Source organism: Leopardus geoffroyi, chromosome C1, assembly GCF_018350155.1.
Source record: "Leopardus geoffroyi isolate Oge1 chromosome C1, O.geoffroyi_Oge1_pat1.0, whole genome shotgun sequence".
NCBI lineage: Eukaryota > Metazoa > Chordata > Mammalia > Carnivora > Felidae > Leopardus > Leopardus geoffroyi.
The window spans coordinates 4,336,928-4,357,718 of record NC_059328.1 but is presented as its reverse complement, the minus strand read 5'-3'; the positions used below and the strand labels follow the sequence as shown (position 1 = coordinate 4,357,718).

Genomic DNA, 20,791 nt, shown 5'->3' with positions numbered 1-20,791 from the left:
CTACAAGCCCCATAGAGCTCCGCGGCGACTGCCCGGTTTCTGGGGGCGGTGTCTCCGGGACCTGAGGCTGCCGGAGCGGGGGAGGTGCGGAGGCTTGCTCCGGCTCGGCGGTGGGGGAGGGGCGGTGCGAGCGGTAGCGCCGCGGTCTCCGCGGGGGCGGGGGTCGCCTCGGCGGGTGGGGGCGGGGCTGACGGCTTTGGACCAGGAGGGCGGGGGCGGCGACTGGCGTCTCCTTTTGGACTTGGGGTTCGGGCCCCTTTGTGGGACCGTGGTCCCCGGGGCCCGGGCGGGACTGGGGGCGGCGGGGGCGACGGGCGCTGACGTCGCGGCCGCCCCTGGGCTCGGGTCGGCGGTGCGAACTTGTTTTCGCGGTGGGGGTATTCTGGCCCACTCCTCCTGTCCCACGGGTCCTGGGGCGGCGGGACCGAGGACCTCCTCGGTGGATCTGTAGGATCCACTTTGGGGTGCCGAGTTACTGCGTTTTTAGAAACTGTGCTAGCATCATCGATGTTTTGGAAGATGTTAGCCTTAAATTAGATTTTTTTTTTTCTTTTTTCCTCTCTGCCTCATCTTGGGACTGCCCCTGCTTTCTTACTTTAATGGCATTATCTTCTGAATATATTCGCACAGGATTACAACAGTGGGTGAGGGAGAAACCTAGTAAAGATGTTTGGTATTGACATTGATTTTATTGATATTTAATTGAGAAGTTTGCGGTGTTTAAACGCTGGACCGCTGAGTATTTTACAACTTTATATGTTGAAGGTTGATTGACTCTGAACACTTAGTTGAAAATTAACCGCTCTGATAAAATTACCAGAGGAGGCCTGATCGTTCTTGAACATTTTTGATAAGCATTTAAAAGAAAAAAGCCTATAGATGATTCAATAACATGTTTGCTAGCTTCGAAGACAAAGGAACTGTGTTAAAGAGGAGTGACATAAAATTTTTAATTTGAATCACAAAAACGACTCCTTGACTCACTAAATCGAAAAAGATGATTGGAAGAATCTCTTGGAGGTTATTTCTGAGGGAGTGAATGCTATGTTGGTTGACTATCACTATTGAGATTGTTAAAATATTTTCGAAGGAAACTAGTAAAGGACCGGGGTTTGTCTTAGAAATGCTTTTCTGAACCACGGTTTCCTAAATTCTAAAATTTTTATCACAGTTCCTTTCTCAAAAAATGATAGTTTACTATTTTTGCTGTTATTTTTTAATGTAATTTCAGCAGTGTCTTCCCGGATTGGAGAGAGCCACAGCGGCGATAACAAAATGAGGTGATCTAGGAAGTTAGATTAAAAACAGACGTTGAACTTGGCCTGTGGAAACATCATCAACAGCTTCTTACCCAGTTGTCACATTCAGGTGATTTAGCAGGATTTAGAATGCTAACTGATCACTATGGCCAGAGCAAATGTCCTGAGGTTAGCCAGTGTTGCCCAGGGTCAGATTACCAGCAGCAACCTGTTTTGCCTGAATAAGAAAAGACCAGGGCTCCTGGGTGGTTCAGTCTGACTCTTGATTTCCGCTCGGGTCACCATCTCACCATTTTTAGTTGGAGCCCTGCATGGGGCTCTGCACTGACAGCATGGAGCCTGCCTGGGATTCTCTGTCTCCCTTGCTTTCTGCCCCTCCCCACTCTCTCTCTCAAATATAAATAAACATCTAAAAAATTTTAAAAAGGGCCGGGAAGGGATATTATTCTTTTGTTGGTTTAAAAGTGTAAATGCCAAAAAGAGTATTAATTGGAGGTGAAGTCCAAGTAAATGAAAAGGGAATTTTTTTAACTGCTAATTATTCCCATAGTAAATGCATAGAGTAAATGTTAATTAAATCCTCCTCCTATTAAGAAATTGAAGTGAAGAACTTGTTGGTAATAATAATGGACTTGATGACAAAAGCCTAGAATTCAGGGATCTATATTGAATGAAATCACTCAGACATATTAAGGAAAGAAAATTCCAAACCTGAATTGTGTCATGTAACAGGGATCGTTCTTGCTCAGAATAGGTGTTCGATAGATACTTGTTGAATAACTTATTAACAAACAGTAGTTCTTGGTACACAGATATGACCAGTACTTCCTGATGTCTGCTTGTTTCCCCGCCTGCCACTCCCAAAAACTTCCTGGAGGACCTTCTTGGTCTCCTTCCTTTGATTCCTCTTAGAAGTTTAGCCCTCTGGAGGAGGTTTAGACATGAATATTTACCTTCCCTTCCCTAGACTCAAGGAAGGATTATAATACCAATAATTGACCCAAAGTCAGTAGCATAATAAGTACTTGCATTATCTCATCAATACACAGATTACGTGTATTTAGTACAGAAAGGCAGAAAGTATAGGCAAGCACAAACACTAAAGTAATGTAGTTGGTTTGTCTAGTTTATTTCTCAGGTGTCCTGGTACTATTCCTGGGCTCCAGGGGGCAAATTTGGAATTCAAGGACTAATGCAAGAGCATTAGCCACAGTAGCCAGATGCTTGGAGGCTGTGATTCCTTGTTTTCTGCCCTTAGGGGAAAAAAAATTATTATTATACCTGCTGATTATTACAGTTATTTGGAAAAGAGGAAGAAAAAAGCCAGCGTTAGCACAGGTTGTGACAAGTTTTAAAATACTAAGAATACCATAGTTTCCCAGTAAGTAACTTGAGAATGTAGTTATTTTAATTGGGTTACCAAATATAGCTTCACCTTTCTAAATCTCACGGCTATACCACATTCATTTAGGGAACATTCTGGAAAGCTTTCTGCCTACCATTATAACTCAGTACCTGAGCGTGGGTATGAACATAACCAGAGGTTTCTTTCTCCCAGAATGACTTTTTGGTGGTTCAGCTTTAATAGAATATTCTTAGGAATTCGTGTGGATCTTTCCCATCCCGTTTTCTGATTTTTCTGACTTCCATCTCCAAGAAACCAAAAAAAAAGTAAAACTTCCTCAAAATCATCTTGTTTTTAACTTTTAGTACCTTGACCACTGTATGAATATATACATGTGAATAATCTTAAGTCATTAATAAATAATTTTTATACCATGTATTGTCACCTCTTTATATAGCGAGGGAAATAACTTCTGCACAAATAAGTCAAATGAACTTCTCATACAAGGATTCATAGCTAACACTGTGCTGGATATTGTTCGTAAGTTTTTGCCTACAGGGGCACCTGGGTGGCTCAGTTGGCTAAGCCTCTGACTTTTGCTCAGGTCATGATCTCAGGTTTCGCGAGTTTGAGCCCCGTGTGGGGCTCTGTGCTGACAGCTCAGAGCCTGGAGCCTGCTTCAGATTCTGTGTCTCCCTCTCTCTCTTACCCCTCCCCAACTCATGGGCATCCGCTCTCGAGCTCTCTCTCTCAAAAATAAACATTAAAAAACTAATAATAAAAATAAACGTTTTTACCTACTGTATCTCATTTACTTATAATAACGTACTTAATAAATAGAGAATATTATAGCGTTCCTTAAAGGAAAGTTTAGTAAGTTCATTACAAATCACACTTGAGATGGTTCAGAATCGGTAAAGAATTGGGTGTACAATAGGAGAAAAGGCATACTCTCTTTTTAATGGTATAAATGTGTAAGTATGTGCTTCTAAATGTTCTCGAAGGAAAAAAAAAACCCAGGATAACCGGCTTTTATAAAATGATCTCCATGACCTCTTGTCCTGTCTGCCTAAAATTAGAATTTAAATATCAAAATTGCATAGTTTAAATTTTTAGAAATGAAATGGTACCATTATTTGTTAAATGACATTACTTTCTCAGACAAAGACCATTTTCATGATATTGGAAGAGGTAAATTTTAAAAACTTTTCATGGTTGAAATTTAATTTTTTTTTTCTGTGTCCCCTGCCTCAGCAGCCTCCCCCCAGAAGTTTAATCTTTAAATACAAACATTTCCCCCCAAACTATGGGTTGTTGACTAGAGTTAACACCTTTCTCACTGAACACTAGTGTTTCTACCGGGCCCAGATGTGGAATGACATTGGAAGAATTTGCTGGCTCGATCATATATTGTCATAGTTAAGTGAATGAATTTCTCACTTTCCCATCTTGAACTTTTTTTTTTTTTATTAATTTCGAGAGAGGGGCCCCTGGGTGGCTCAGTCAGTTAAGCATCTGACTTTGGCTCAGGTCATGGTCTCCCGGTTTGTGAGTTCGAGCCCCACGTCGGGCTCTGTGCTGACAGCTCAGCCTGGAGCCTGCTTTGGATTCTGTGTCTCCTCTCTCTGCACCTCCCATGCTCATGCTCTGTCTCTCAATAATAAATAAACATTGGGCGCCTGGGTGGCTCAGTCGGCTAAGTATCCGACTTCAGCTCAGGTCATGATCTCGCAGTTTGTGGGTTCGAGCCCCACGTCGGGCTCTGTGCTGACAGCTCAGAGCCTGGAGCCTGTTTCAGATTCTGTGTCTCCCTCTCTCTCTGACCCTCCCCCATTCATGCTCTATCTCTCTCTGTCTCAAAAATAAATACACATTAAAAATAATAATAATAAGTAAACATTAAAAAAAATTAATTTCAAGAGAGCCAGCAGGGGAGAGGGGCAGAAAGAGATTGTTAAGCAGCGTGGAGCCCAACACGGGGTCCATCCCACAACCTTGGGATCATGACCTGAGCCAAAACAGAGTCTATTAACCAACTGAACCACCCAGGTGCCCCCCCCACCCCCACCCATCTTGAACTCTTATGGTTGATCAGATGAGTGAGAAAAGGAACTAGATAGCATGCCTGGGTTAGTGGGTGATTCAAATTTCCAAACACAGCTGATGGGTCTAAATCTGTTCCTTTATTTTCTAACCACATTCCTATGTTGCCTTAGATATGTACACATGGCTTCGAATGCTCCCCTTTTAGGTCCAGGATATTAATAATATACCTTTTTTTCTCAAGAACTGAATTCTTAATTGTATTTTCAACTATTATCTCACCAAACAGAGTATGTCTATCTAGTACAGAAAGAGAAAAACACAGGCAAGCACAAACAATGAAACCTCGCCACCTGAGAATATGTTACCTTCACAATTGCTTTGTGGGCATATGAACACAGACAACAAATTGGGCCGTACTACGGGTAATCGGATTTTTTGCTCGACACTGTAGCACGAATATCTTATTCCAATAAATATATGCATCATTATTTCTTCAGGACTTCACAGTAAGGCTGATTTGTTTAAGTACACAAAACTGGACTCCGTCCTTCACCAGAGCAACATTATTTGATTTATGAAAGCTTTGCTTTCTGCAAGGTGGACAAGTTCTGACCCAGAGGGAGTGTAGTACTTTTCCCTACAAACATCCCACTTCCTGGCTACTCAGACTCTCTTGTCACAAAGCCTGTGCAAGTAAGCTATTGGCCGGGCTCCTGGGCCCAGGAATGCTGCCGCTGCCGTTAATAGCTGTGTGAACAGTCCATCTATGGGCAACACGCAGCCGCCTGGGTACCTGAATGTTTTTTTTCACTCAGGCCTGTGCTTCCCATGCTGAAATTTGGACCAGATACATTCTCATGGCAAGATGATGAGATTCAAAGCACAAGAGAAAGCCTGCAGTTCGCATTTCAGAGATGGAGGAAAAACAAGATGTCTTCTCCAAAGGTTGTGCCCACTCAGCTGGAACCAAGAAATGACAGCAACCCCCGGGTGCCTGGCCCGCCCTGGGACACACGTGGGCGCGTGGGTGAGGCGTTCACCAGGAATGTTTCTGCGAGGCCCACAGGGCATGGGTGGGGGCTACTAAATAACAAAAACCCAAGTTTCTTCTGAGAAGCAAAAGGACTGGAGTCTTTTCTAAAACCGAGCAAAGCGTCTGCTAAAGAAAAAAACATGGCTTCCAAGGGAGGGAATTTTTTTCACCCAGTTACGTTGAAAGTGGAGTCCCGGTATTGTATTCACGGGAACCACAATAAGGAAGATTCCTTTCTTCACAGTCACCGCACAAGTGACTGTGACGTTCCTGAACGCCCACATCCCTGGTTTTTCACGCAGTCCCCTGTCTGACCTTGAGCTCAAGGCAGTGTCCCCAGGCCCCTAGTGTCCCCTCTCCTGGAATAGGAAAAACTGCTGCTTTCGCCGGAATTATTTACATTATTTATATTATTATAATTTTCTGGTACTTGAGCCTTTTGTTCAACCTAATAGCAAGTTCTTCTGCTTTCTCACGGCGGTCTCCTACCCTCAAGTTTTCTGCCTTCCCCACGTCCATTTCCAGGAGAGGGGGCGAGGAGCCTGGGGGTCGAGCCCGCGCGGGCCTGCGCCCTCAGAAGGCAGCTCTGGAGCCTGAGTCTCTTATGAATCGGCAACCAGAAGTGCGCCTTGTACGCTGACGAAAGTTAATGACCGAGTTAGTCAAGTTTGGAACTCCTGCAGGAACACAGTGGAGCAGATTCTTGGCGTCTGGCCCCGTGTCACTTACAAGTGCGCCAAGAAAAAACGTCACCTAAAAAGCTTATACTTGTTCAAGCCTTAGTCCTGAATTGTAAAAATCCTGTCTTTTGAGATCTGCCCGGCAATAAGGTTAACTAGCAACCCTCGGAACTAGTGGAATTCAAAACAAAATAAAAACAAAACAAGAAAAAGGTACTGTAGCGAGCCGCCCAGGGGCTCAGGGGCCGCCGACTGGGTAGGGAAGTCTGGCGCGAAAGGGGTGGCTCGGGTTCCGGGCGCCGAGCTCGCCCCCGCCGGCTTCGGCCCCGCAGCCCGGCCCGGTGCGTCGTGGGCGGGCCCTGGAGGCCCCCGACCCCGGACGGAGAGGACACACGTCGCCTGGCGGGCCCGGCTCGGGCGGGGGGCCGCGGGAAGCCCCGTAAGGGCGCGGGCGGGCGGTAGTGACTCAGCCTCGGGTGCATGGGGCGGGCGGCGGCGCCGGGCTCGGAGGGGTTAAGTAGGCGGGGCCAGCGACGGCCCGCCCCTCCCGGCCCGCCCCCGAGGCCGCGGCGCCCGGCGGTACTTATAGCGGCGGCGCGGGACGCGCGGCGTTCCTCCCGCTGGCCCCGGCCGCGGCGCGCCCTAGTTACCCCAACGACGGCGCCATGGAGCGGCCGGCGCCCCTGGCCGTGCTGCCCTTCTCGGACCCCGCGCACGCGCTGAGCCTGCTGCGCGGCCTGAGCCAGCTCCGCGCCGAGCGCAAGTTCCTGGACGTGACGCTGGAGGCGGCGGGCGGGCGCGACTTCCCCGCGCACCGCGCGGTGCTGGCGGCCGCCAGCCCTTACTTCCGCGCCATGTTCGCCGGGCAGCTGCGCGAGAGCCGCGCCGAGCGGGTGCGACTGCACGGCGTGCCGCCCGACATGCTGCAGCTGCTGCTCGACTTCAGCTACACGGGCCGCGTGGCGGTGAGCGGCGACAACGCCGAGCCGCTGCTGCGGGCCGCCGACCTGCTGCAGTTCCCGGCCGTGAAGGAGGCGTGCGGCGCCTTCCTGCAGCAGCAGCTCGACCTGGCCAACTGCCTGGACATGCAGGACTTCGCCGAGGCCTTCAGTTGCGCGGGGCTGGCGAGCGCGGCGCAGCGCTTCATCCTGCGCCACGTGGGCGAGCTGGGCCCGGAGCAGCTGGAGCGCCTGCCGCTGGCGCGCCTGCTGCGCTACCTGCGCGACGACGGGCTGTGCGTGCCCAAGGAGGAGGCCGCCTACCAGCTGGCGCTGCGCTGGGTGCGCGCGGACCCGCCGCGCCGCGCCGCGCACTGGCCGCAGCTGCTGGAGGCGGTGCGCCTGCCCTTCGTGCGCCGCTTCTACCTGCTGGCGCACGTCGAGGCCGAGCCGCTGGTGGCGCGCTGCCCGCCCTGCCTGCGCCTGCTGCGCGAGGCGCGCGACTTCCAGGCGGCGCGCTACGACCGCCACGACCGCGGGCCCTGCCCCCGCATGCGCCCGCGCCCCTCCACCGGCCTCGCCGAGATCCTCGTGCTCGTGGGTGGCTGCGACCAGGACTGCGACGAGCTGGTCACCGTCGACTGCTACAACCCACAGACGGGCCAGTGGCGCTACCTGGCCGAGTTCCCCGACCACCTGGGCGGGGGCTACAGCATCGTGGCGCTGGGCAACGACATCTACGTGACGGGTGAGGGGACCGGGGGCCGGCCGGGAGGGGACCGGGGACCGGCCGGGAGGGGACCGGGGACCGGCCGGGAGGGCCCCGGGTGTTAGTCTCCTGCGGCCTTGGGAGAGTGCGTTTTCCAAACCTGGAATCCTAGAACCGCCCCACAGTGCGAGCGCCCCTTCCCTTCCCCCGCCCCTTCTTGGCCAGTGGGTACGCATCGAGAGCTGGTGCTTTCGACCTGGAAGTCCGTTGTGTGAGCTGCGACAAGCAGCTCCTTGTGGTCTCTGTGTTCCCTGATGTTGGCGGGGGTGGGGGGTGGGTGGGGGGGGGAAGGGTAGGCAGCCTAGATGACAGATGAGCCCACTCCTTGCCCGGGAGGTGCCCCCACCCCCATTTGGTTAGAGGATACTGGGGCATTCACCCTGCATAATGGGCGCTTTCTTCTTCTCCCTAAGGAATCCAGGGACAGGCGGGGGACTGGCACTCAATGAGACACCCATTTCCCGTCCTGGGGATTTCCCCCACACAGCTGAGTCCCACAGGCCTCTTGACACGCTCATTTTGTCACCAGTGACAGGGTTCCCTCAAGCTTGCACCTAGGCTGGTCGCTGGGGGGTCACATGGTGTTTAGGCTGCTCCCTAGTCAGCGACTGTAAACATGGTCACATGCTAAGAGGTTTTCTTCCAGTTACTTGGCTCAAACCCCAAAACACTGCCGAGTCATGCTGGGCGGGTCCCATCCTGCCCCGGTCCTGGGCATCTCCCACATTTTTCATTAAAGATAAATCCCAGTTCAGACATGGGGCTACCTCCTTCCCTGGGGTGAGGAGGGGCGGTCTCTGTGACAGCTATATAAGGAAAGAACCCGACTCGGCAAGCAACCCTGGGCCCTGCGGAAGGCTGTTATCAGTCAGTGAACTGAGGCTGTGCCCCGCGTGGCACCTTCAGGAGAACGCCAGCTCTGAGCTCTGGTGTTCCCACCCCCCAGCCCCACACACACCACCAGTTGGCGAGTGGAGAAATCTTGGGTTAAGGATGTGCTCAGCTCTTGGCCTGCTGCTCTGTTCCAGCGTTTGCTGGAATATGCTGGAATTGGTCGCTTTCCAGTCTGGGGTTGGTTGGCCCTGTGTTTGGGAACTGTGTGCCCTCCCAACACATGAAAGTCTGGCCGGTGCACTCCCTCCCAGAACTGGTTAGACTCGCCCCAACTTTGCACACCCTTCCATAAACGTCTCAGCTGAGCAGCTAATCCTTTGGGGTTAGACAGGTGGCTGGGTCATTCCATACAGCTGCCTGGAGGGAATTTCACAGGGGCAAGAAAGCTGGTTTCAGCTGCCTTGGACGCAGTTATCCTCTAGGAGGAAGAAAGCAGGCAGAGTGCACTTTGTAAGAGCTTTGTGTTTTAAAAAGCTCAAGGCTGTGAGACAGGATGTCATGCGTGCTTTGCCCTGTGGCGCCAGCTCTGGGGAGGGGGGATGTGACCCCGCCCCCTGGATTCTGGGGATCCCTTCAGGCTGTGGGAATTCTAATGTTCTGGGTTTAACTTATGATTACAGCCAGCACCCCGGGGGGCAGTGAGTGGTTGGCTCTTTTTTTGAAAGAAATGTAGAAAGAACTTGATTGATTTTTTTTTTTTTTTTCTTCCTGGACGAGGCACATGTCGGTAACTTGTGCCTAAATCAAGAACTGGATCTCCAGGGTTCCCCCTGTAGCGTTTCTTTTCGTGCTGGGCTCTTGCTTGCAGTGTGAGGTAGATTTCCTATCGGCTTGTGCTGGCCCTGCCTTGTTTGCGGCTGCCCAGGAAGGCCAGAATTCCACAAACAAGGCCGTGTGTGCCCTGCCACATGCTTTGTGGCCCCCCAGAAGTTTTGGCTCTGAGACCCACGCCCTGGTGCAGTTGGGGTGTTGGACAGTGTTTGTGGGGGTCCAGACCGCGATTGCTGTTTACTTAGAATTCTGGCTCCAGGGCCCTTGTTTGACCCACACGGACTGGCGGTGTTCTTGTGGCAGGAAGCTCTTACACCCCTGGGCGGCGGTCGGCACCTGCACTGCCTCAGCCGCCCCCCGCCCCGGCATGGAGCCCCTCTAGCCAGGGCTTTGGTGAGAGAACCCATGTGTTGACGCGCTGAAACCCAGTGAGGCTACTTCCTGCCCTGGGAGGCTCCCTCTGGGAAGTTCATCGAGGCCCGCGTGGGTGCCTCACCCCCGAGTCCGCACGGGCTGACCTGTGCGATGCACGTCCCGGCAGGTGGGTCTGACGGCTCCCGACTCTATGACTGCGTGTGGAGGTACAATTCCAGCGTGAACGAGTGGACGGAGGTGGCGCCCATGCTGAAGGCCCGTGAGTACCACAGCTCCTCCGTGCTCGATGGGCTGCTGTACGTGGTGGCCGCGGACAGCACGGAGCGCTACGACCATACCACCGACTCCTGGGAGGCCCTGCAGCCCATGACCTACCCCATGGACAACTGCTCCACCACCGCCTGCCGCGGCCGCCTCTACGCCATCGGCTCGCTGGCCGGCAAGGAGACCATGGTGATGCAGTGCTACCACCCGGACACGGACCTGTGGTCGCTGGTGGACTGTGGCCCGCTCCCGCCCTGGTCCTTTGCCCCCAAGACGGTGACTCTGAACGGACTTATGTACTTCATCAGGTGAGTGTCCTGAAGCCGAGGCCCCTCCGCAGCCTTTCTTACTAGGCCCCGTGCTAAAGCGCATCATCACTGTGCTCCCATTTCACAGATGAGGAGGCAGGCCAAGCTGGCATCCGAGGCTAGGTCTTTCTAACCTGTTAGAACAGTTTCTGTGGGCTTCTAGGTTTTCTTGATCAAGGGACCCTGACTGATGGAGTTAGATCCTTGGATTATTGATTGAGTGGAGTTAGGGCCTTTTAGAGAGCTGAGACTCTAGAAGCTAAACCACGTGTTGCTTTGCCTGTCTTCCACCCTGAGGATCCCGCTGTATAGACCCTGGTGGTTCTCATGTGGCATTTATTAAGAAAGGAATCTGTCCTACATAAGGGGGGTTTTGCATCTTAAGACTAGAGGAGGGGCATGTGGGTGGCTCAGGCGGTTGGGCGTCCGACTCTTGGTTTTGGCTCAGGTCCCAATCAAGCCCCACATCGGGCTCTGCGCTGACAGCATGGAGCCTGCTTGGGATTATCTGTCTCCCTCTCTCTCTGCCCATCCCCTGATTGCACTCTCAAAATAAACAAACATTTAAAAAAAAAAAAAAAAAGACTAGGGGAGGGCTTTTTGGAGACTTTGGGTCTTTGGGGAAGTGTTGCTTTGTCAGAGGGACCCTTTGCTCACCCAGCAGTGTGTCTTCACCCTGCCGCCTGGTGCAAGAGCCGGGGGTGGGGGGATCAGCTCCACCCCCCCTATTTATTATTTTTAATGTTTACTTGTTTTTGAGAGAGAGTGTGTGAGCAGGGGGAGGGGCAGAGAGCGAGGGAGACACAGAATTGGAAGCAGGCTCCAGGCTCTGAGCTGTCAGCACAGAGCCCAACGTGGGGCTCGAACTCACGGACCGTGAGATCGTAACCTGAGCTGAAGTTGGATGCTTAATCGACTAAGCCACCCAGGCGCCCCACCCTCTCTGTTTAAAAAAATTTTTTTTTTTAACGTTTATTTATTTTTGGGACAGAGAGAGACAGAGCATGAACAGGGGAGGGGCAGAGAGAGAGGGGGACACAGAATCGGAAACAGGCTCCAGACTCCGAGCCATCAGCCCAGAGCCCGACGCAGGGCTCGAACTCACGGACCGCGAGATCATGACCTGAGCCAAAGTTGGACGCTCAACTGACTGAGCCACCCAGGCGCCCCGCACCCTCTCTGTTTAAAGCAATACTTGGGCATTCGGCACATGTCTCTGCAGGTCCCATCTATGCCTTTCGTGCCCGAGCTGGCACAGGAAGGGCCCACAGCCCTGGGATCTAAGGATCCCACAGCCACTCCGGACCAGGGACCACTCCTAGCAGGGAGCCGGCCCTAAAGCCGGCCATCATTCTGGGGGGAATGATGAGGACAATAGTTAGCATGCATCACCCCAAGCTGGGTGTGGTCTGCTTCCTGGGCAGGAGTCCATCTCTATGATTGTCTGACTCTCGAGATGGGCACCACTGTCATCCCTAATTCATAGACGGCAGCAGAGGCTTAGAGGGGTAAGGAATTTATGGGACGGCACGGGGTTTGAGTCCCGGATATCCAGCCCAGGGCCCAGTGCGGTGTTGCTATATCATGGTCTCCCTGGGCCAGGCTGTGGCCTTGGGAGCATGGGGCAGACATGGAGTGGCCAGGGGGTCACCATGCATCTGTGGGTCTTGACTTGCCACAGCCAAATATCCCCTCCTGATGGGCCAGCAGGCGTTCAGGGAAGTAGGAGCTCCTGTCTGCTGTGCACAGCCTTTGTGTGTGTGTGTGTGTGTGTGTGTGTGTGTGTGTGTGTGTGTGTACATTCATGTGCACTTGTAGGTGTGTGTCCCAGTTCCTCCCTTCCTGGCCTAGAGCCTGTCTGAAGCTGTGGGATCAGGAGGGAAGGGTAAGAGCTGTACTGTGGTTTCCTCTGTCCCCTCTTAGGAGCCTCAGAGGACATATGCACTTGGCTTCTCAGCCCTTCTCTTGCGTCCTCAACTGCCCTGGCCTTTGTCTGCTCCCTCCACTCTGCTCCCCCAGACTAGAGGCTCCTTCCCAGGCTTTCTTGGTGAGCACATGCAGGGCAGAGGTAGCACATCATTGTATGCCAGGAAACCTCCGGAGTGCTCAGAGAAAGCCCTGGAATCTCGGCCAGCTCCTGGTCCTGTTATAAAACATCATCTGACCCTTCGCCCAGCACCCCCTCCCCCAAGTCAAGGTAGATGTCTTCAGAGAGGGGGTGGAGACGGCTATAAATACTTCTCTCAAGAGTGCCAGAACCTTGGCTTCAGCCCCTCAGAGTCCGTTCCAAGTTGAGCGCCTTTGAGAATGTCCTCCCCGCCCTGTGGTCCTAGAATAAGACGTGCGAAAAGGCCAGCCTGTCCACAGAAGGCCCCCTGTGCTTTCCTCATCCGTGTCCGGGTCTCTTGTCAGGTGCTAAGCCCCCGCAGCTGGAAGCATCAGGGTGCCCCCCACGCCCCGTGTTAGCCTTTGTGTGGGTTCAGCTAAGCCGTGGGAGGCTGGGGGTGGCGGGTGGGCTCAGCTCTGCCCTATCCCAGCCCCCAACCACGTGGAGATAGTGAAGGGTGGGGAAAGGCGTCCCGATTGACCTCCAGGGGGGTGGCGTGGGCAAGACCTGGGGTCTGGTTCAGATGCACTTTCACGTTTGTCCCAGAGTCACTCATTTCATGCCTAGTAAGCCTCATGTCTAGTAAGCCCCGTCGCGCCCTGCTCCAACGCCACCTGTCAGGGCAGCTCCTGTCCACAAGCTGCTGTTTGCAGGGGCACCAGGCACTGGGTGGAGGCCCCAGCCTCTCAACCGCTGCGGCCCTGACAGTTTATACGTCTGTGCTGGGGGAGGGCAGCCCAACGGCCTCTGGCACTGTCATCCTCATATGGGCCACGAACTAAGATAGGTTTTTACACCTTGAAATTGTTGGAGGGGGGAAAAAAAAAAACCCAAAGCAGGAGCCGCATTTTGTGGTATGAAAAGTTACACGAGATTCAAATTCTGTCCACAAATAAGGTCTTTTTGGAATGCAGCCAGCCCGTTTCCGAACATCGGTGGCTGCTTTTGCGCTACAACAGTCACGTTGGGGAGTAGGTACAGAGCAGGCTGTGGGGGCCTGAGATGTTCACTGACTGGCCCTTCTGCTGACCCCGGACTCCTTACTCTCACTGCCATCTGGGGCTAGTGTCTGTGCTTTTCAAGGCTGTGCCTTTGAGCCTTTCCTTGCAGGGATCCAGAGCGTGTCAAACAAGGTGGAAAGACCCAGACCCCAAAGGGAGGGGCAGTGCTGGTGCCTTCTTTCCTATGACTGTGCCTATCCTGCTGGGCACCCAGGACACAGCAGTGAGCGGGAAGAGACTGGGGGGCTGACAGCGGTGGGGAGGGCCCAGGAATAGTCAGGGCACGTCAGGGAGTGCAGGGGGGCAGGAGGGCTGGCCTGGACTGGTCAGCCGTGGAAGGCTGTTGTGAGGAGAAGACACACAAGTGCAGGTCGGAAGACGGAGAGGAGACTGGTGGGCAGGGATGTGCGAAGTTCAGATCTGGAGCCAGCCAGGGGGGCCGTGCTGGTGTAGAGCTGCGTGTGTGTGTGGGGGGGGGGGGGGTGGGGGGTGGGGTAGGGTGGTTAAACCTGAAGGTGTTTGATCTTCAGGTTTGAGAAGTAAAGTCTGGTTCTGGCCTCAGAGCCAAGGCCGGATAGGTGTGCGGGCCTGTGGCCCCTACAAACCAGGGATGAGGGCTCACTGGCCTGTGGACTCCAAATGACATCAGAGACATTCCCAGAGGAGAGGGGCCTGTTTGGCCCTTCTCTCCAGCTCTTTACACACAAGGATGCTTCCTCCTGCCTCTGATACGTTTCCCCCCCTCCCATTCACAGGGATGATTCTGCGGAGGTGGACGTATATAATCCCACAAAGAACGAGTGGGACAAGATCCCATCTATGAATCAGGTAAATATGCGGCTGTGTCGGCATTGGTAGCACAGGCTGGTCCTGTTTTCTGGCCAGAGTGTAGTCATGACGTGTTTGGGAGATGGTCCTGGTGGGCAGGGCCCGTGCTGAGCCCTTTCCTGGTGTTATTGCACTTAATAGAGGGCTGGGTTTTCCCTCGGTTTGTACTTCAGGGGGCACTGAGACCTTAAATAAATCCCAGGGTTAGACAGTTTAGTGAGTTCATCCATTCGGACCAGCATTCGATGAGTACCTGCTATAAGCCAGAGAGCATAGGGAGAAGAGTATTCCCCAGAGGGACAGCAAATGCAAAGGCCCTGGGGCAGAGTGTGCCTGGTATGGTCGCAGAACAAACCTCACAGTCCAGGGTGGCTGGAGCAGAGTGAACAAGGGGACAGCGGAGGCAATGAAGTCAGACAGAAGGTCTTTGGGGATTGACCCTGGGGAATACAGTTATTTATTGAGTGCCTACTGTGTGCTCTGAACAGGACACTGCTACCACTATCTGATCAGGGTGTCTCCCCTCTGCTTGTCGAGAAGAGAGGTGCTGAGTCTGACCCTGTGGAGCTGGGAAGGCTCGGTGGCATTTGGCCACGTGAGCCATCTCCTTAGTCCTAGTAGTTGTATATCTCCTCAACATCTTTTTTCTTCCTTAAAGTTCCCAAACCTGCTCCCATGATACCTCTGCATGGCAATTGTCACAACTTACAACATCCCAGTTTAACATTTGCACTTAGCAGATGGGACTTCTCTTCTCCCCGTGATGACCTACACGTTATAGCAAATTTGGGCAAGAGGAGAAAGTCCAGGGGTGTGGTTCAGAGCCCAGATGCGAGTCAAGTCCTGGCTCGGCCACCGTCAGCCACATGAGGCACTGCTTTCCCACCTGTACGATGGGAGGACAGCCGGGCCCGCCCCAGGACTGGTGCTGCTCACGGGGAGTGTCGCTGCTTCAGCAGCCTCCCGGCCACCGTAGGATCCAGGCACGGCGTGTGGCGCGCACCCCCCTCCCCCCCCACCCCTAGCCCTGGTTCTGGAGCCGGGGTGGAGGAGGGCATTGGCCTGGCCTGGGGAGCGTGCAGAGGGCCGCTCTCATTTCTCCAGGAAGTGGCGAGGGTCCCAGGCACCTTCTCCATGGAGAGAGGCCATAGGGTTTCTGTGCTGGCCTGGCTGCCGGCCTCCACTTGCCTGTCTCCCTTGACCCGCAGGTGCACGTGGGGGGCAGCCTGGCCGTCCTTGGAGGGAAGCTCTACGTCTCAGGTGGTTACGACAATACGTTTGAACTCTCTGACGTGGTGGAGGCCTATGACCCAGAGACTCGGGCATGGAGCATAGTGGGACGGCTCCCGGAGCCCACCTTCTGGCACGGCAGCGTCAGCATCTTCCGCCAGTTCATGCCCCAGATGCCCTCTGGTGGGCGCGGCTTCGAGCTGGACAGTGGCAGCAGTGACATGGATGTGGCCCGACCCCGGCGGCCACAGAACCCTGACGAGCTGCACTAGCCCTGGCCTGGCCCAGGGAGGGCCTTGGTGCAGGTAACACGGCATGTCTGGGGGTGGGGCAGTGAGCCCCTCCTTCGTGCACAAGGACGGGTTGGGTTCACCAGGTGGAGTTGGGCTCTTGGGTCGCCGAGTGAGCCTCAGGACGTGACCCCAGGAGAGTCTCTGTGCATTTAGAGCCGGACTCACAGCTGCTGGGGAGCTGCCTCCCTGCCAGCACAGGGCTCTGGCTCTAGCAGGTGATCCCTCATGCTGCCTCTGCGTATGCCTACTTGCTTCCATGTCAGAGAGGACGGCCTCTTGTCGGGGACAAGTCCTCCCACGGGAGTCTGAGAGGGGTCCAGGCCTGCTTTCCTAGGCCTACGGGCTCTGCTGGCCTGGAGCATCGGGAATCTGGCAGACGATGGCTGCAGTGGGGTCCCCAACTCCACGTCCGGTGCTGGACATCCCAGGGGCCAGCTCCCTGGATGGAGGCAGTCTGCCCGCCTGGCTCCTCACACCTGCTGGGATGTGCCACCAAAACGTGCCTCACAGGCGCAGGGCAGTGTGACTGGACGGGAGTGTGGCCTTGAAGTGGGCCCCAAGGGACGTGCTGAGTAAATCCTGTCTCCAGTGAACCTGGGTTGGGGCAAATGCTGGCTGCTCCATCCGCCTACCCCACCAGCTGGTGTTGCCACCTGACTTGGAGGCCTCCAGGACCGTCGTCCCAGGTGGATGCACGAGAGGGCAAAAGCCTGCAGGTGCAAGGTCGTGGCTCCTCCCTGGGAGGCCCTAGGAGTTTCTCATTGAAGCCCAGCCAGGCCGATGGTTGCGGATGCCCTTCTCTCCCCTAGGGACAAAGAATCCTGCTGCTTCCAAAGGAAGCCCTGGACAGGGTGGTCCCCGTGATTGGCTGCAAGGTAAATGCAGTCTGGCCCTTCCTTAGAAGAAGGGTAGGGTGGCCAGGGACGCAGCCAGAAAAGAGTCTCTTACGGTGCCATTGCTGAAGGTCTCTGCAGGGCAGGGGACAGCCACGCTTCTCCCAAACCTGGGGCATCCCCGGGAGGGTGGTGGGAGGAGCTCCCAGGAAACTACGGCTCAGGGGTCCCCGGTTCCCTGTTTTCTCTGGGGAGTGAGTGGTCCGGTCTCCTCAAGGTCCCCAAGGATCCCTTGGCTGGATGTGTCTTTCTTCCAAAGAGGAGGATGCTTGCGTTTCCCTCACTAGAAAGCTGGAAAGCAAATGTTTGTTGAGTTGCCTTTCCCAGTGAACCGCCTTGGAGATGTGTTCTTAGCAGGAGAAGAAAAGTTCTAGCTGTCGCTTCACAAACAACACTTTTTTAAACACTTTCTTTGGCCAGATGGCAAGGGTTGTTCTGGGGGAGGAAGTCTTGCGGCCTAAAGAGCTGTTGGCTGGGGCCCCCACCTTCTCTGCCATATGCAGTCACTGTCTGGTTAGACCTGTTGCAGGAGCGGCTCCGGTCCACAGCCAGCCCTTCCCATCCCCTCAACTGTCACTCACCGGGTCACTCCCGCACACCCACTGCGCCAGGCGCTGCCAGACAGCCAGCCAGGTGGTGGTCCTGCCTGGGGCTCCCCCGCCAGGCGGGCCTGGCCGAGGGATCCCTTGGGCCCCGGGGGACTCCTTCATGCCCCAGGTCCCACCTTCGCCCCTCCTGGCGTGCGTGTTCCCCCTCGGTCGGGACTTGCTGCCCCTGTCCCCCAGCGATGGTCTGACCTCACCTCCTCGGGGCTGGTGCTGCCTCCCCCTGGCTCTGGTGCCTTCCCAGCAGGCTCGCTCCGCAAGGGTTTTCCATGCCCTTTGGTCTCTGTAGGTAGAGGGTGTCCTGCCACAGTGGCTTGTCTCCTGTCAGTGGCAGCGGGGAGGGCAGGGCAACGCTGCACAGGACCGAGGGAGCCCTGATGTGCACCAGGCACGGAGCTCCGCGCCAGCAGCTGCGGCCTGCCCGCTTGGTGTGGGGACAGGCCACGCAGATAGGTGTCACGATGCCTGCTGACAGGTCACCTGCAGCCGCCCCGCTCCGCCCCCCCCCCCCCCCCCCCCCGGAGCAAGAGTGCAGGCCTTGATCTCGTGGGGAAGGCTTTGGTGCCCTTCCTGAGGGCCGCCTCCATGGAGGGTCCCTTTGGCAGCCGGAGAAGGTGGGGTGAGGAGGTGCCAAGGCTGCTGGAGCTCTCCCCACCTCCCTCCAGTGGGGCTGGGCTCTGTCAGGGTCAAGGACTTCCCGTGGTCAGCGACTTCCAGGGAGAGGTATCGTGTAACACTTTTTTGTCGGGACGGGGCGCTGCAAACACATTTTTCTGACAAAACCAGCCTCTGTGGACCATACAGCAGGCCTGGTCCGTGCTGAGGGCTAGCGACCGCTCTGGCCTTCATCTGGCCTTCCCTGCAGACGCTCCCTTGTGGCCGGGGGCCCCGAGTCCTGGGTTCCTGCCCTTGGTTCTTCACCGTGACCAGCTGGCACACCACTGGCAGCTGTTGGTTGGCTGGTTCAGTGTGCACCCGTGACGTCCTCCTCCACGCTCGCTCTCTAGAACTACGCGGGTCTCCTCCACCCGGGCCCCATCCTCTGTCGGGAGCACCAGGGCAGGGAAGGGGAAGCAGCAGCCTCAGCAGCAGCGGGTTCCTGCAGACCGCCGCCAGGGGTCCACGGTCAGGGACGGCCCTTCGGCAGCACCTGCTCCCCTGCCCAGCCCTCCCCGCTTCCCCCGGCGGGGGCTCTCGCCCGGGGACACCCCCCCCAGCCCCCACCTTAGGGATGTCTGTACACTGACCAGGGTCAGAGATGGGCCAGCTGGAGGTGGGACTGTGTTTGGATATACAGAACTTTTTAGTCTACGAGACAGTTTAAGTTATGAAAATTCAGTGACTCATATTTAATGCTGATTTGCTATAAAGTATTCTATATTTATATGACTTCAGAGACTCTTATGTACTAAAGGACACGCCCCTTTCAGTGTCCCAGCTATCTAGTTCCAACCCCAGACGGTGGGGCAGATTTGCCTATTTATTTGTCCTATAGGCCTAGGTGTCCAGAATCCTGTTGAGAGATTTTAGGATGCCTTCGATGTATACTTTTTGAAATAAAACTATTTCCTATACACTTGGTGTCCTGGTCTTCATCCTGCCGCTGCTGTCTTGGAGACTTCAGGCAGAGGCGAGGCGGGGCAGCGGAGGGCTGCCCCCGTGCCCACAGAGGAAGAGGACAGACTGGGGTGCCCAGGGCTTGTGCGAACGGTCTTGGAGCAAAGCTTCTGAGGCCCTTTCTTGTCTCCGATCGTTACAAGGTAGCAAGTAGTGGGAAGCGGAGGCTGAGCCCAGGGCATGAGGAGCACGGGAGTCCTAGCCCCACGTGCTGCCCCACGGCCAGTTTGGCCTCCCTGCCTCCACCCCTTCACCCGGTCCCCTGCCTCGCTCCCCCCACCTCCTGAAGGTGGGCTCTCGGGTGGTGAGGAGACCCCCGTCTGCAGGGGGTAAACCTCGGACCTGGGGCGGGGAATGGGCCCTTAAAGGAGGATCCTGGAAGAGGCCATGAAGTTCAGAAAGGTTCCTCGCGTATAACCCAAGGCATAGGCCGGTTTCTTTGTGGGGAAGGGAGCATTTTGAGGCCAGTTTATTTTTTAATAACCTCACTGAAATCGAGCTGAGGCAGTTCGTAGTCTGGGCACCGGCTGTTGTGCCTGAATATGGGCCTTACCTCTGAGCACCCCAGTGGTCGAGGAGTACAAGGAAAGACGGTTAGATGGGTTCTGGGTGTAAAACAGATCGTTTCCTTCCTCAGACTCCAGGAGGAATTGGGCAGTGTGGAGCTCGTGTTTCAGGAGTCTTCCAGTGATAAGATTTAGGTGGTGCCCGACTTGAGCACTTGCTCGTGACTGTCACTGCCCCGATTCAGAGTTCGCTCTGTGCCGGGCATTAAGAGCACCTCTGCTGTGTGTCAGGCGGTTGTCGAGTGTGTGTGCAGAGCTGGACACCCGTCAGTGGGTGGGGCCTAAATCCCCTGCCCTTGAACCTGGGCAGTGAGGTTCCGGTGTCTGCCTGGACCAGCACCACGTGGCAAAGGGGACACTGTGACTGGAGAGCTAGGTCATAAGGCCTCACAGCTCTGGCTGGAACACGGGTCCTTGGCACACAGCCACCGTGCTGTGAGGAAGCCTGGGCGGCCCGTGGAGAGGGACCCAGGCCCACAGCCAGCACCGCCTTCCCAAGCACAGACACCCTCCCTCCCCCCAACCGCGCCCTCGCCAGCCTCCAGGGAAATCCTGGGGCGGCTTGCCATCTGGCGGGAGGTAACTGCGGGCCCTCTCACTGAATCCTTGTCTACAAAGCGGGTGCTATTACTAATTCCGTTGAAGGGGAGGACACGGAGTCGCCTGCCTCGGGCAACAGGGCTGTCAGTGAAGAAGCTGAGGGGGAACGTGGGCGCCGGCACCCACACGCTTTTCCTGCAGGATGCGCACCCGGCCCTGCTGTCCCTGCAGAACCCGGGGACCAGCAAGGCCTCTTGTCATTCTAAACTTGGCCTTGCCGGCACTCCAGGCCACCTGCACCGGCAAAGCAAGTGAGGACCCTCCCGAGGGAAGGATCCTGTCGGCCGTCATCTGCCAGCCAGGGTCCAGAGCCTGCTGACCACGAGCCCTACCTCAGGCTCCCCGCTGGGACCCGCAGCAGGCTGGCGG

General features: G+C 55.2%; 1 protein-coding gene and 1 long non-coding RNA gene across 2 annotated transcripts; both read left to right on the top strand.

Moving 5' to 3' along the window:
• The first annotated feature begins 197 nt into the window (after nucleotides 1-197).
• On the top strand, nucleotides 198-4,983 carry LOC123597119. Its single transcript, XR_006711965.1, has 2 exons — nucleotides 198-1,368; nucleotides 4,937-4,983. It is a non-coding gene; the product is annotated as an uncharacterized LOC123597119 (long non-coding RNA).
• Nucleotides 4,984-6,934: 1,951 nt separating this feature from the next.
• KLHL21 (kelch like family member 21) lies at nucleotides 6,935-19,213 on the top strand. The gene is made up of 4 exons (XM_045475508.1): nucleotides 6,935-8,049; nucleotides 10,277-10,682; nucleotides 14,546-14,618; nucleotides 15,827-19,213. The coding sequence occupies exons 1-4, from the start codon at nucleotides 7,029-7,031 to the stop codon at nucleotides 16,118-16,120; spliced, it is 1,794 nt and encodes a 597-aa protein (XP_045331464.1). The 5' UTR covers nucleotides 6,935-7,028; the 3' UTR covers nucleotides 16,121-19,213.
• Nucleotides 19,214-20,791: the final 1,578 nt, after the last annotated feature.

Excerpts from the sequence above, each read along its gene's own strand:
- KLHL21 (XM_045475508.1), top strand. The coding sequence starts at position 7,029 with ATGGAGCGGCCGGCGCCCCTGGCCGTGCTGCCCTTCTCGGACCCCGCG. Across the intron at positions 10,683-14,545 it reads GGACTTATGTACTTCATCAG|GGATGATTCTGCGGAGGTGG; the intron begins GTGAGTGTCCTG and ends TCCCATTCACAG. Across the intron at positions 14,619-15,826 it reads AGATCCCATCTATGAATCAG|GTGCACGTGGGGGGCAGCCT; the intron begins GTAAATATGCGG and ends CTTGACCCGCAG.